General features: G+C 37.3%; 1 protein-coding gene across 18 annotated transcripts in view; it reads right to left on the bottom strand.

The window, feature by feature from the left end:
- LOC109622365 (TLD domain-containing protein 2) overlaps positions 1-16,738 on the bottom strand; it is a 768,101-nt gene that overhangs the window by 122,671 nt on the left and 628,692 nt on the right. For 15 of the 18 annotated variants that reach the window (XM_062860670.1, XM_062860669.1, XM_062860666.1 and 12 more), the window contains 4 exons: positions 4,449-4,611; positions 4,238-4,379; positions 4,119-4,175; positions 3,871-3,948 (listed from right to left, as the gene is read on the bottom strand). In XM_062860670.1, coding sequence (XP_062716654.1) covers positions 3,871-3,948; positions 4,119-4,175; positions 4,238-4,379; positions 4,449-4,611 — 440 coding nt within the window. The remainder of the gene's footprint in view (positions 1-3,870; positions 3,949-4,118; positions 4,176-4,237; positions 4,380-4,448; positions 4,612-16,738) is intronic. The other 3 variants (XM_062860659.1, XM_062860665.1, XM_062860664.1) reach the window with 1 other exon arrangement.

Genomic DNA, 16,738 nt, shown 5'->3' on the forward strand with positions numbered 1-16,738 from the left:
GACTATTCAAAAGCCAAGTGAATTTTTGTTTAATTTTTTTCAGAAAATTCTACAGATTCTTAACCCTGACTGCTTACCTACAGCACATTAACATAAAAGATTGATTTCAACCAGGCCATCCCTTTTACTCACGAACTTTGTAGAGAAACTTACTTCATCCTGTTTAATATGGTTGGAGCCCCAACCGTATTTGTTAAAAACTGGCCTAAACATTTGAAACAATCTCTAAAAATCTGAGATTTCTTGCTCTTTTTCTATCCCTAATTTTCAAGTAATCAAAAGCATCAATCAATCAAGGTCTAGTACTTTTTTTTGCTCCCCCAGCTCCCACCCCGCTCTGGGAGAGAGAAGGGACATTGATTTGGAATTTTGGAAATTCCAAAACAAAAAAATGAGTTTTTTCGATGACCATGGTTCGATGGTTAAAATGTCACATTTTTGAAGCAATTTTTTAACTGCATCTCACTAGATTAAAAGTGGCATGCATACAATTAAACAAAATGTAAAGCCATTTGAAAAAACATTTTCATTGGTTTACAGCGTTTAGAAACATCTAAACTAATAAAACTTCACAAGCTTTGCAAAAATATCGACATTTAAGAGTAAAATACGAAGTGGCTAAGTATGTGGAGTGCTAGTAAGTCTAGGCTTCATCATAACAATTCGCTTTCCCTTGTAGTTGGTGTGCCACAAACGCGTATTACGGATTGACATCTAGATAAGCGAAAAGAGAGATGGCTTTGTGAAAAAGTAGTGGCTTAGAAGCCAGTTTGGCTTCCTATTTCGCACTACAGAGTTCGCAGAATCATTACTTGTTCTATAGCTTAGTTGGTTAGAGCGCCGGTCTGATGAATTCGGAGTCGTGGGTTCAAATCCAACCAGAACTCGATTTTTACACAAATTTCATCTCTCAATTTGGCAATTAGTAACATTATGTACCCTTCTCATTACAAGTTTCTCCAGTTCATTTCCGAGTAGCGGTATTGCAGCGAAATGATGTTTTCATGATTTATTTTATGAACGCCAGGAATCCAACAACCTTATTGCACAGTTGCTGAATTAACCATGCTTTTTAGCGTGATGGCGTCTTCGAGAAAGTTTTCCACTACAATAACGTGCTTCTTTAAAACTATTGTGAAATGGAAAAGCTAGCTTATTACAACTGAAGGCATAATTCTTTAAGGCATCATTGAAGATAACCATAGAAGAATAAACCCTGGAAAATCTTTGGAGGAATCTTCGTGGAAGAATCACCAGAGAAGCATCTAAAAACCCTAGAGGAATTGCTGAAGAAATCCTTGATGAAATTACAGGTGCAGTTACTGAAGGAATCCCAGGGAGAATTGCAGGAATAAATACTCGAGACATTACAGGACGATAAAGGATCCCAGATGAAATTTCTGGAGAAATACACGAGAGAAATTCCTAAAAAAGTTCTGGTGGAATATTTAGAACAATTCCTAAAAAAACAGCGGAAATGGCTTGAGAAATTCTAGCATGAAATGCAGTAGAATTCACAGTGAGAATCTCTCCAAGAACTCCGGAATAAAATGCAAGATAAATTCCTAAAGCAATATCAAAAGATATTCCAGTATGAGTATTAAAAGGAAATCCTGGAGGAATCAAAGGAGTAATCTCCGGGAAATCCATAGAAGAAACCATATGCGACATTCTACAGAGGAATGTTGAAGGAATCCCTTGAGAATTTTATAAATAAACTGTTTGAATATTCCTGGGGAAATAACTGAAGCGTTACACAGAGATTTTTGAAATCCCTAGAGGAATCCCTAGAGGAATTTAAGGATAAATCACCCGTGAAATTTCTGGAAAAAAAAACTCGGCGGGAGTTCCTGAAGGAATACAAATAGGTATTCCAAAAATAATTACTAGAAAATTCCTGGATAAATTTCTGGATAAATTCAGGAAGTAATTCTAGGAGGATTTATTGGAGACAGCCCTATAGAAACTTCTGCATATATCCCTAGATGAGTTTCTGTAGAATTCCCTGGCAAAAGACCTACAGAAATACAAGCAAGAATTGACGGAGAAATCCCAGCTCATGAAACAAATTCTTCTGGAGGTATCACTGAGAGATACCTAATAAAACTTGGGGGATCATCTGGAGGGATTCTAACAGAGTTCCTGAAAGAAGTCCTCGAGGAATGCCAGGAAAAAACAGAAGCAAAAATTTGCGCAGAGGTATCACAGCAAGAATTTCTGGAGGAATACCACCACTCCTAAAGAAGAAGAAGATTTCTCACGATCTTTCGGGACAGCCAAAGAGTTCTCCAAATTCGTCGTGTATAGAAGAAAAATCTCTAATTTCGAAGGCAAAGTGTATGTTTAATTAACAAAGTGAGAGATAAATTTGGGACAAATTATCACTTGTGTTAGTGGGATTTGAACCCACGACACCGTATCGCTAGTCCGGCACTTCAACCACCTATACCACCAAGTTCATTATTTATCTTTGTAGGAATTTATCTTGATCGCATCAGGAAGCTCCCTGTGATTTCGTCGATGAAAATTAGGAAATATCAGACATTGCAACAAGGATAGTGAAAAAATGTTTCGTGCGCAATCCGCTTCGACGAGAGGAGAAAATTATGTGTGTTGTTTAAATTAAACGAATGTCTAGTTTTATTTCGTTGATATTCATATCTCAATTGCTTATATGCCTGTGAATTGAATAGTTAAGGCTTCTGGAAAATGTTTAAACCAATCAGGAAACAAATTCAGATTTTAACTGCTAATAAACAAGCGTTTTGGATTTGGATGAAAACATGATAGGTAAATGAAACAAAAGAAGGCTTTTTGCGTTTAGTCAACTGAAAAAGGTATTCAAAAGTTATTCTAATTCTACTTATTCAAACTTCTACGGTGATTTTTTTTTTGTGCTTATTCAAAGTACTTTGTCGAACAATTGATTAAAAAGCATAACTTATGTTGAAACAAAATTGAAAATTCGCCAATAGATTCAGCAAAATAATCAAATGAAAACATAAAAATACTACTTTTGAGTGCTGTTCTGTTAAATATCATAACTACATATTTCACAATGCTTGTTGTCAAATGATGCTGGATAAAAGGAAATGATACATTTCATATACCGTAAACCGGGGTCAAATTGATCTCTGGGTCGAAATTGATCAGACTTTTTTCAGTTAGATAAAGCATACTTTAAATAGTTTCCTTTGAAGTGTCTATTAGTATATGATTCCAACAGTACTATACTTGAAAGGAAACTTTTCAAAGTATGCTTTATATGACTGAAAAACGTCTGATCAATTTCGACCCGGAGATCAATTTGACCCCGGTTTACGGTACCTAAATATTATACAGAACTAACTTTGTCGAAAGTTCATGTTCAGATCGGAGTGAACAGATTCAACTTTTGGTATAAGTGGTGGTTTGTGTAATGTAACACGTTCCCGTGTGACTAAATTCTGAGCAACTACCAACATTCAATGCACATTCAACAACGCGACTTTCTACCGTTAATGGGTGTGAGGCAACAAGACAGATTCACTACCAAAAATCGAATTACAGTGTAACGGTGTACGTACAGCTTACAAGGTTTAAGTAGATGTGTAGGGTATATGTGAAGTGGGTAGACAAACCGAGAATAACAAAGACAGGAAAAAACATTCCTCATAGCCATAGAACAACAGAACGTCAAAATTACTTTTAAGGTGAAGGTGAGTTGACTACTACTTTGGCAATTGTACAGAGGGCATATCGTGTACCAGTATATTTTGCGAGTGTGATCGAATAGATTGAAATAGTGGGAAAGTCAAACGCCTACATTCGGGAAGTATTGCGCTCGTGGGCGCGGTTTGCTATTGTTTTAAGAAATTTGGAAACGCTAACCTCACAACCATCCAAATCGTTGGATCCGGTTTGACTTTTGATAATATTGTAGGTCTTGACAAATGGAGCCTTCAGCATCTGCACGCGGCAGGTGGTTTATTGCAAGACCGTGCGTTAAAAGAAGGGAGTAAATCACGTGGGAAATATAAAAGTTCATGTTAGTTTCCATCGAAAAGCGCGGTTTCGGTGGATTTATTGCAAGATGTTCAAGTTGGGAATAACGGAGTAATAAGAAACTTTGTACTCACCTCCCACGATTCTCGGGTGTACTCGGTGATTTCACCTTCGCTGGCAGATCGTCCGTCCTAGACGTAAACAATCAAATATTGTAATCGATCGTAAACTATGTTTGGGACAAGGAACTCACCTTGGTCGGACTGCCTCCCTTGGTTGCCCAATCGGTGTCGTTCTGGATCAGCTCGTAGCCACGCTCCTTGATGGCCTTCTCGTCCAATTCGCCGTACAGATGCTGAACCCAAGCAGTCAAGAATCGATACAGCTCATCAACCCTGCAACAAGAAGAAATGGTTGTTAGTTGATAACAGGATCTGAAATGTCCAAACCGTAGAGCTACTTACTTGTTCTTGGGAATGCTGAACCAATACTCCGGTCGCAGTTTGTTCTTGCCGTAGGACATGACCGTGGTCGGCAGTGGGGTGTTCTTGCCGATTTTGCGGCCCATACGCAACCGCAGGTACATTGGTGGGTCCGGACAGGCACGGGCCGGTCGCGGGATCAGTTCTGTGGGCGAGAACAAGACAGGGCGGAGTTAGTCGAGTCTGGCTCATGGTAATTCAGGTTTGATGAACATGGGAGGTCAAATGGGAGATACTTATCTACGAAACATTGACGGACGCTGGATTTATATAGTATGTTTGTACATTGAACAACAAAAAGCCGATGGTACAACAATGGAAACCCGATGAACATTCAAACCTATTTTGACGAGAAACCTTAACTTCTTCTCACACATGAGCGATTCACACATGTATCTTTTCAAAAATTCCCAGAATAAGATTTCAAAACGTGCAATAATATATAGACGTGCTATTTACACTTGTAATATTTACAATGGATGCTGTATCTTTAGACCGAATGCACTGTTGCCCGAATTTATGTTAGACATGTGAAAATATTCATGGAACACTAACCTTTTACAAAAGTATCCTGTAACATTTGTATGAGAGTTCTTCTAGTGATTTCTTTAGAAAGTCCTCTGGCGATTCTTATAGAAATATATTTGGAAATTGCCTTATTGGCTTCTCAGAAATGCCCTGTAGAAATTCTTAAGGCAACCACTTTGAAAATTTCTCCGGCAAGTCAAGTTTGAACATTTCTTCAGGAGTTTTCCTGGAATTCTTCAAGAAATTCGCAATTTACCGGCAATTTTTAAGGACAGACTTGTAAAAATCCCAAAATGGCCGCCACAATGGCCGACTTTGGCACCTACTCATGATTTCGAGCGCACAAATCTCTTCGTAAACAAAACCAGCGCACTTGATCTTCATATTTTAAGCTTATTACAAGTGAGCAAGAATAGAATAATAAAATGCATTGTTGTTTGAAGCTAGCTTCTTGAGATTTGTGCGCCGAAGTTCTGCTGAAGCGGGATTTCAAGACGTTTGTCCTTAAAGGAATTTCTGAAATAATAATTTAAGGATTACTCCGTTAACATTTTTAAAATTTCCTTTGGAAATTCCTTGAGTATGTTTTAAACGTTTTTTTTTTCAGAAATTGCCTAAATATTTTTTTTATTCTGCAATTTCTGTAGTATTTTTCCCTGCAATTTCTTAAAAAAATGTCCTTTGACATTTCTTTAGAATTTTTTTTCAAAAGTTTTTACAGAAGTTCGCCCTAAAGTTTTTCAAACAATTTCTTTACCACCAATATTATTTTTGTAAATCAAGCAGTTCCTTTAAGAATTCTTCCGGAAATTCTGAAAATTCCTACAAATTTTTCTCCGTAATTAATTTCAGAAATCTTCAAGGCATTGCTGAAGGAGTTTCTAAAGCAGGTTTCCGATAATTCCAGTTTCTAAGGAAATATTAAAATAGAAACCAAAACAAAAATACCGGAGGAATTTCTAAAGAATTTTCTGGAAAAATTCTTGACAAAACGTCAGGAAAATTCCATAGGATTTTCCTTAAGTATTTCTGAATATATTGGAGGTCCTAAGAGAAATTGCAGAGAAAATCGCTACATAAATTACCATAGAAAATTCTAAATAAATTGCCGCAAGAGTTTTTTTTTTAAATTTTGATTTCGGCTTAGGAGTTATTTAAGAAATTGCCTCCTATTTTTTCAAGAATTCTTGTAGGAATCGACTGAAAAAAAATAAGAAAACCAGCAGGGAGCGGAACTGGTGTGATGGTTAGAACACTTGACTATCACGCCGAGGACCTGGGATCGAATCCCACTCCCAACAAACTCACTAAATGTGAGTTCTTCCTTCGGAAGGGAAGTACAGCGAGGGTCCCTAGATGAACTAGCCTAGGGCTAAAAATCTCGTTAATACAGATAAAAAAGAAAACCAGCAGGGAATTACAAAAAAAAAATCCTGAGGAATTTCTCTTGGAATTCCTTAAAAAATCCCTTCTGCATTGCTTTGAGAATTCCTCAAGTTTTTCTTCCATAATTTACTTAGATGTTTTTTCAGGAATTCCTTTGGCAATTTCTTCAAAAAATCCTCCGTAAATTTCATGAGGGATCTCTCTGGCAATGTCTTCAGAAATTCTTTTGAAAGTATTTTTCGGAATTCATTTCAGAATTACTTAGAGAACAAACTCAGATTTGGAAAATATTTCAGAAATCTTTCAGAAATTCCATCAAATATTTCTGTAAGAATACCACAGACAATTTTTTTTTCTAAAATTTATCTGGGATTGCTTAAACATAGTAAAATTACTCTAAATCCCGAAGTTACGGACACAATTCCACTTCAAAGAAATTCCGTGGTTATTTCTAGAGGATTTTCCACAAGAAGACCTATCCTTACTTTGTGAAGTGCTTAAAAGGCTCTTTCAGGAATCAAGGGATATCTCTAGAGAATATTTCCATGATTTTTTCTCGCATTTTTTTTTGAAATATTGCTTTGGTAATTTCTTCAAAAACATCTCCGTAAATTACTGGAGAAATTTCTCTGAAATGTTTTTTTTTTGTAAATTTCTCTTAACATATTTTTAAAATTTACAGTTTCCTGAGGAAAGCTCTCCAGATTTCTGTAGGATATCCCTCCAGACTTCTGAAGAAAAAAATCTCCAGACATCTGGTGGAAATTTCTCAAGATTTCTAGAGGAAATCTCTCCATATTCCTGGAAAAAATCTCTCCAGATTTCTGAAGGAAATCTCTCCAGATTTCTGGTGGAAATCTCTCCAGATTACAGGAGGAAATCTATCCAGTTTTCTAGTGACAATTTCTTTAGATTTATAGAGGAAATCCCCCAAAATTCTGGAGGAAATCTTTCAAGATTTCTGGATGAAACCTCTCCAGATTTCTGGAGAAAATCTTTCCAGATTTCGGGAGGAAATCTCTCCAGATTTCTGGAAGAAATCTCTCCAAATTTCTGGAAGAAATCTCTCCAGATTTCTTGAAGAAATCTCTCTAGATTTCTGGAAGAATTCTCTTTAGCTTTCTTGAGGAAATCTCTCCAGATTTCTGGAGGAAATATCTCAAGATTTTTGGAGGAAATCTCTCCAGATTTCTGGAGGAAGTCTCTCCAGATTTCTGGAGGAAATCTCTCCAGATTCTTGGATGAAATATCTCCAGACTACTTGAGGAAATCTCTGAAAATATCTGGAGCCAATCTCACCAGATTTCTGGAGGAAATCTCTCCAGATTTCTGGAGGAAATCTCTCCAGATTTCTGGATGAAATCTTTCCAGATTTCTGGAGGAAATCTCTCCAGATTACCGGAGGAAATCTCTCTAGTTTTCTAGTGAGAATCTCTCCAGATTTCTGGAGGAAATCCCCCAAAATTCTGAAGGAAATCTCTGAAGATTTCTGAATCAAACCTCTCCAGATTTCTAGAGGAAATTGTTCCAGATTTCGGGAGAAAATTTCTCCAGATTTCTGGAAACAATCTTTCCAGATTTCTAAAGGAAATCTCTCCAGATTTCTGGAGTAAATCTGTCCAGATTTCTGGAGAAAATCTTCCCAGATTTCTGGAGGAAATCTCTCCAGATTTCTGAAGAAAATCTCTCCAGATTTCTCGAAGAAATCTCTCCAGATTTCTCGAGGAAATCTCTCCTTATTTCTCGAGGAAATCTCTCCAGATTTCTGGAGAAAATCTCTCCAGATTTCCTCTCCAGATTTTTGGAGGAAATTACGGCAGATTTCTTTAGGAAATCTCGCCAGATTTGTGGAGGAAATCTCTCCAGATTTCTGGAGGAAACCTCTCCAGATTTCCGAAGGAAATCTGTACAGGTTTTCTGAGGGAAATCACTCCAGATTAGAGGGTCTTGCCCGGGATTTCCCGGGATCTAAAAAATCCCGAATCCCGGGATATTTTTCCGAAATTCCCGGGATTTCCCGAAAATTTGAAAATGGCAAGACATCAGATTCTTTTTTGCACGAATATGATTTCTGCTATAAGTCAGTCAATTTTAAATCGATTCTCGTAAGATTATGTACACATGTAGGCATCATTGTACTATCATTGTACAAAAAATCAAAGCAATTGGTTCAAAATTGACTGAGTTGTAACAAAAAAAAATGACCCGTGCAAAAAAAAGCATCTGGCGACTGCTCACTCTAAATCTTTTCATCAATATTTCCATTTTTGCATTCGATTTAACACATTTTATGTCAGGTCCAATGGCCATATTTTTCTAAGGAGTTTTCGGTAGAATATCAAAAGGTGGATTCTGAGGATTTATTCAGTCTATTTTTAGGTTGTTCTGGTAATATTCCTAAAATGTATGGCCGTATTTCTTGTAATTTTTTTATTAGCAGCATTTGCTGAGAAATGTTTGGATGTGGAATAGGGTAAGTGTACCAATTATGGCTATAGTACCAATTATTCGCCATTGTTGATTTTCACTCTTTAACGATGTTAATCAACAATAAAAAAATTGTGAACTCGAAAGATGATTGCACTCATTTAAACTCAACAATTTCCTCAAAAAATGGTAGAAATAAATCATTTTCCTTAAAATTTCGGTTTGTTTGCACCTTTTTTCGCCATAGTGTAACAATTATGGCTAATCCCATAAAAAATGCATGCAAATGGTGCGGAAAGGAACCGAAGTTAAAATATGTAGCCATAACTAGTACAGGGTTCCTATCATTGGCACACGCTGTTATAAAGACTAAAAGCAGTTTTGGCTCCGTTTCTATATTTTCCCTGTAATGTATAGATACTAAGCTATCTTTTAACATATTGATGACATTCGTTGGTCTTCTTGTTATTTTTGAACAAATAGTTTTCCTTAGGTAGTGCCATAATTGGTACAGATACCCTATATTCAAATAGTACTTCCATAGCACAGGCATTATTGGCCGGATTTCTTCAGAAAATCGGATGCTAGATGAAGAGTCCTGAAGTACAACATACATTTTTCAAGATGTTTCTAGGGAAATCAATTAACCTTAGTAAGGTCTTGGGGTCTTTTTTGACCTTTTTCAAATTTCAATTCTCTGTAGCTTTTGTTTAACGAATCCTAGCAATCTGAAATTTTCTGACAATTATTTTTTTGCGGAAATAAACCTTTCCCAAAAATCAAAAGCATTGAATGACCCCTAGGGGGGGCTCCCATAAAAAAAGTTACAAATAAGACCCTGGGGTCATTTTTGACCCCAAACTTTGGACAGCTCGCAAAAATCAGTGGCTTGACCGATTTTGGATCTCTTTGGCCCAAATGAAAGGGGCACAAGTCTAGTTTTCAAAACCACCGGAGAAATCCGAATTCGGCCACTGTGGCCACCGGGAACCTGCTTCAACTGAAAAATGCCGCTTTTGAGACCCTAACTTTGGAAAGCTATAACTTTGCAACCAAACAAGTAATCCGGACCGTCCAAGGGTCGTTGGAAAGGTATTTACGTGGACTTTGATTATAGACATTAATATTCACTAATTATTGAGAACCGGTTCCGAAAATCCGGAACATCCGAAATATTAGTTTTCATCATTGCTATGTGCATGAAAATCCACAAATGTATTCCCTTTATACATTTTATTGCATTACTTCTCTGCACGCTTCACTGAAATGAGACACATATTGTTTAAGACCAATTTTGAAGGGTTCTGGGCAGGTCTGGTCAATGCGGAACGGGTTACAGGGACTCCGGAAGGTGGTCAATTGGGTAACGACAATGAACTTCGTATAGTTTTCGCTCCAAAACCCGGCGCCTCATGGTGCAACCTTCGTGGATTTTCATATCTGTTGTTCTTGTGATACACAAAGAGATCGATAGTCATCTTCTTCTTCTTCTTGGCGTAACATCCCTACTGGAAAAAATCCTGCTTCTCAGCATAAGTGTTTTATGTGCACTTCTACTAGTATATACTGAAATTTTTCTCTGCCAATCATTAGTTTACATATGTATATCGTGTGGCAGGCACGAAGATACTATATGCGCATGGGAGTAAGAGTAATTTCCCTTACGAAACGTTCCTAGGCCAACCGTAAATCGAGCCCGTCACCCTCTGCATGGTCATGCTAAATGCCTTTGGGGCCAGCTATGGTTATAGGGGCCCCAAATGAATAGTCATATTGGTTCCACGTGGCCACCGGAGTGGCCACCGGAGCAATCCATATTGTATTACTCTCAGATTATTACAATAAATGTAGGCTTCGACAGCTAAATTTAAATCATTTACACTTATAATTGTAATGTTCTGGTATATAAATGAACAAATGGTGATCTCAATATTGTCTTGCGAATTTTACTGTGAAGATTACAAATTGGGTTCGAAACGTTGGAGCCAAGAAAATGAATTCGTAGGCCAATTTATTATGCAAGCCAGACCAAAGTTTGTTCAAAGATCAAAGATGATTTCGGTCTTTCCAGCTGACCTCATATTGTGTTTCACACTTGAGGTGCAAAGTGTGAGCAACCAATCTGTCATTTGGTTCTTTGTGATCAAATAATTGATTATAAAATGATTCCGTACTTTAGAAAATGAAGTTTTCCGTGTTTTAGAAATAGAAGTTATACTGAGAATCACTCCAAAAGCTTCACCAGGAATTTCTCCAGAAGATGCACTGGGAATTTCTGTAGGAGTCAAACCGGGTATCTCTCCTTGAGGGATTCACCGATAAATCATTTAAAATTTCCGCGGAAAACTTATCTAAAAATTTCCCGGAGAATCTATTGAAGGAATTGTCGGGTCGATCTCCTTCGGAACATATGAAAATTTCTGGCAAAAATTCCGAAGGAACTCTTGAAGGAATTTTCGGACGACCACCCGAAGAAATATCCTGAGAGACTACTGAACGAAATTCTAGAGATCTACTGAAGAACTTTCTGCTAGAAAGATTCTTAGTAGAAACCCTAGAAGAATTAGAGATGGAACTCTTAAGACAATTCCTGTGGAAGTCCTTGAGAAATTCCCAACTAACATTTTTGCTGTATAAGAGCTTAAAGAGCATTCGTCCAAAGTCGTTTGTTCTATAAACTGCTATGCAGCTACGTTTGTTAGTATGTTAGTAGTTTTTTGTTAGTGTTTTTTTTAAATTAAAAAAATAATAAAATTCTCTTCTGGTAGAATTACTGGTGTAACGCCTGGTAATTTTTTTACAGAATTTCCCGGTAAAGCTCCTTGATGATTTTCGATAGGAAATGTTAGAGGGATTCCCGATGAAAATCCAAAAAAAAAAAATTCGAATAAAAGTCTTTGAAGAATTCCATGTAGAGCATGCATAGAAACTACACTCTTAAAAAATTAGGAATTTACACGTGACGTAAACCATCAACGTACGTAAACATTTCATGACTGAATGGCAAATTTGACTCAATTTTACATCCGTCATGTAAGTTCGAGTTGGTTGCACAAGATGTCAACAAACTTATCTGGCCAGATAGGTAGAAAGAGTTTTACATTTATCGTTTATCTCACAACTCGGTGATACAGCCAAGAGGTATAGTATGAGCCTCTCAATCAGCGGACCAGAGTTCGAATCCAGTTCATTATTTTACTTACATATGTTTTATCTCTCGTTTCAGCTCTAGCGATTGCTAGCTCGTCTTTATTTGTGATAGAAGACGTAAATTTATGTCAAACAGGCCGCTCCTTTATGTGCATTAAAGCGAACTTAAATTTACAAGATTTTTTCTAAGAGTGTATAAACCAGAAACATTGAGCATTTAGTGGCACTCCTAGAGGATTTCTCGGTGAAACTACTCTGAATGTGCCTACTATAAATTCTAGAGGAATATCCGGTGTAACTATTGAAAATTCAAGAGGGATTTCAGGAGGAGCTAGAGGAATTCACGAAGCATCTGTGTTGCAAAGCTTCTACAGTTATTCACAGCAAAACTCTTGGAAGCTGATGGATCTCTCAGATCTCTCAGAAAAACACATAGAGAATGGGAAATTCTCTTTGGAACTTTTAGAACGATTTCTGAAGAGATTTTCGGTGGAACTTCGAGAAAAAATACCAGAAGAATTCCCGATAAAACTCTTGCCAGACTTCCCGATGGAGCTTCGAGAAATAAATCGATGCAACTCCTAGAGAAATTCTCTTTGGAACTCCTTGACGAATCCCTAGTGGATTTCCTAGAGGGATTCTTGCTGTAACTCCCAGAAGAATTTCTACTCGAAGTCTTAGAGGAGTTCCAGTGAATGCACTGAAGGAATTCACAGTGTATTTGCTGGATGGATTCAAGGTGGATTAACTACTACTAATTCATAAAATTGGCGGGGTTCCCACAAGTATTCACAGAGGATCTTCGAGTGAAACTTCCTCTGTAACTGGAAGTACTTCCGTTGAAACTTTGAGCAGAATTGCCAGTGAAATTCCGACAGGAACTCCTAGAGGAATTCTCAGTGGATTTACTAAAGAAATAATTAATGGAAGTAGAAAAAAACAATTAGTGGAACTTCTACAGAAAATCTTTTTGGAACTCCTAAGAGAATTCGTAACGGAACTCCTAGAGGATTTTCCTGAGAAACTCCTAGAGGCATTTCCGTTGTAACTTCGGAAACAGTTCTTAGCTCAAAAAATTACTACTGGCGAGAGAATTTGCGTGGCAACCTCTAGACGTTGTGGAGAAAATCCTTAGTTATATTTTCAATCTTTGGAGATATCCTCGATTCAGTAAAACAATAGCACTCATATTTGCCAAAGTTCGTCAAATTACGAAAAGTTACAAAACTAAGTGTAGTAACCTTGTACTACAAAATAACTTCGATACTTAGCTTCAGTTTGAATACAAATTTGCTTGTTATTGAAATGGTTTTCGATAAGTACTAAGCAATTTTGTTGATGAAATGCGTAAAGTGTTGAGCACCATTGATCTAGAGGAATTCCTGCAGGAGCTTCTAGACGAATAATAGGTGGGACTTCGTGAGAGATTCTTGTTTGAACTCTGTGAGAGAAATTCTGCCGCAATGCCAAGTGAAACTCCTATAGCAATAATCGTGGGAGCTTCCGATGGATTTTTTTAATTTTTACCAGAGATGAAAAAGGCCGCTGGAATAGAGCAATTTTCAGCAATCCTTCCTCCAACAGGTATGAAACCTCCTCATTTCTTCATCTTTGTATTTTATAATTTGCAATAACAATTTTTGAGTTCATTTCCAGTGAGAGTGCACTCATTGATAGTAAGATTGCTGCATCTACAATAATTGTTGTTGTGAGAATACTAACAAAAAATTACAAATCTATACATTTGTTGGTAAAGAAACGTGATCATACTTGCAACACCATAAGGAATTCCTAGTGGAAGTCCTGGTAAAATTCTAGGTGGAACTGCCTCATGAATTTCCGGTATTTTTATTTTGGAATCTCCAGTTTTTATGGAATTTCTCGAATACTATCATGCACCCGGAACTGTAATGTTATGCTATGTTGTCGTTATTCTGCAGAATGACGTTAGTGACTATACAATTTTGGCTCCTTTTTAGTTATTTACCTAACAATCTATCGGTCATTATTTTACTTTTCTTTAGTAGATGCAACCGAATGCGTGATAATGTTAGCACCATCGTACAAATTAGGTTCCCGTATCACACACAATAATGTCTTGGATTTCTTTGCATGCACGTAAGCTCTAACTCACATCATAGTCAGTGCTGAGATGTCATTTCGACATATCTAAATTCTACCACCTACAGCACATTTTAGATGATGATCCCGAGAATATCGTATATTCTAACATGTGTGGCTAGAGCAGTCCAGTGTGTTTGCAGATGATACGGGAAACCTAATTGTACGATGGTGCAAACATTATCACGCATCGGTAGATAATGACAAAATCTTGCATCATAATCTGGCAGAAATATTACAGTTTTATTATTTTACGAGACATATACAAGAAAGTCAGAATTAAAAAAAAAAAACGCTCACAACAGTATGGTGAGCTTCCGAATGCCTACTTTTGTTGCAGAAAATTGAAGTAACACAATTGGGGTTACTCCGGTGGTCACTCTAGTGGCCTAAAAAGATCGAGATCTTCATTTGTTCATTTATATACCAGAACATTACAGTTACGATAAATAATAAAAATTGAGCCGTCAAAAGCCTACATTTATTGTAATAATCTGAGAGTAATACAATATGGATTGCTCCGGTGGCCACTCCGGTGACCACGTGGAACCAATATGACTATTCATTTGGGCCCCCTATAACCATAGCTGGCCCCAAAGGCATTTAGGGTGACGGGCTCGATGTACGGTTGGCCTAGGAACGTTTCGTAAGGGAAATTACTCTTACTCCCATGCGCATATAGTATCTTCGTGCCTGCCACACGATATACATATGTAAACTAATGATTGGCAGAGAAAAATTTCAGTATATACTAGTAGAAGTGCACATAAAACACTTATGCTGAGAAGCAGGATTTTTTCCAGTAGGGATGTTACGCCAAGAAGAAGAAGAAGATGACTATCGATCTCTTTGTGTATCACAAGAACAACAGATATGAAAATCCACGAAGGTTGCACCATGAGGCGCCGGGTTTTGGAGCGAAAACTATACGAAGTTCATTGTCGTTACCCAATTGACCACCTTCCGGAGTCCCTGTAACCCGTTCCGCATTGACCAGACCTGCCCAGAACCCTTCAAAATTGGTCTTAAACAATATGTGTCTCATTTCAGTGAAGCGTGCAGAGAAGTAATGCAATAAAATGTATAAAGGGAATACATTTGTGGATTTTCATGCACATAGCAATAATGAAAACTAATATTTCGGATGTTCCGGATATTCGGAACCGGTTCTCAATAATTAGTGAATATTAATGTCTATAATCAAAGTCCACTTAAATACCTTTCCAACGACCCTTGGACGGTCCGGATTACTTGTTTGGTTGCAAAGTTATAGCTTGCCAAAGTTAGGGTCTCAAAAGCGGCATTTTTCAGTTGAAGCAGGTTCCCGGTGGCCACAGTGGCCGAATCCGGATTTCTCCGGTGGTTTTTAAAACTAGACTTGTGCCCCTTTCATTTGGGCCAAAGAGATCCAAATTCGGTCAAGCCACTGATTTTTGCGAGCTGTCCAAAGTTTGGGGTCAAAAATGACCACAGGGTCTTATTTGTAACTTTTTTTTAGGGACTAAGGAAGGTTAAGGATAATGTATTGATGTTTGTATGATATGAAGAATTACTTGACGCATTTTCTACAGGATTATGACGCAAAGTTGAACAAATATTTCTTGGTGGCACTTTTTGGAGGCAGAAAATTGGTGAATAATATCTAACGGATCATCTATAGGACTTTATTTTGCGAGCCGAGGGCTGAAAGTCTCAATCAACTTTATTTAGTAAACTCTTGAATATTTTTTGGCGATGTCGTGAAGTTATGTTCGATGGAATTTCGTAAGAAAAGGGCCCTCAAGAGTCTGATCATGAATCAATCTAGAAATTTCAAGAGGAGGTTTATGAGAAAGTTTGAGTTTTTTTTTCAAACTTTTGGATCAAAATAGCATTGGTAAGCAGAAATGATTTATTTGCGAAGAAAGTATTCAATTTAGTCGTTTAGAACGACTCTTATAAATTTATGAAAAGTTTTTTTGTAGGATATTTTACAAATTGGTGAAGTGAACGTTTTTGTTTTCAAAAAAATTGTTTAGATTTTTTTTGCCATACTTTTTTACTGGTTTTTGGAAAATTTAAATTTTTCCCGGGATCCCGGGAAATCCCGGGATTTGAAAAATGAAAATCCCGAATCCCGGGATTTTTTTCGGTCCGGGAAACAAGACCCTCTACTCCAGATTTCTGGAGGAAATCTTTCCAGATTGTTGAAGGACATCTCGCCAGATTTGTGGAGGAAATCTCGCCAGATTTTTGGAGGAAATCTCGCCAGATTGTTGGAGGAAATCTCTCCAGATTTCTGGAGGAAATATCTCCAGATTTTTGGAGGAAATCTCTACAGATTTCTAAAAGAAATCCCTCCAGATTTCTGGAGGAAATCCCTCCAGATATCTGGAAGAAAACTCTCTAGAGTTCTAAAAGAAATCTCATCAGATTTCTGGAGGAAATCTCTCCAAATTTCAAAAGAAAATCTCTCTCAAGATTTCTAAAGAAAATCTTTCCAGATTTCTAAAGGATATCTCTCCATTTTTCTGGACAAAATCTCTCCAGATATCTGTAGAACATCTCTCCAGATTTCTGAAAGAAACGTCTTCATATTTCTGGAGGAAATCTATCCTAATTTCTGGAGGAAATCTCGTTAGATGTCTGGAGGAAATTTCCCGAACTATCTCTTGATTTCT

The sequence above is a fragment of the Aedes albopictus genome, chromosome 3 (genome assembly GCF_035046485.1).
Source record: "Aedes albopictus strain Foshan chromosome 3, AalbF5, whole genome shotgun sequence".
NCBI lineage: Eukaryota > Metazoa > Arthropoda > Insecta > Diptera > Culicidae > Aedes > Aedes albopictus.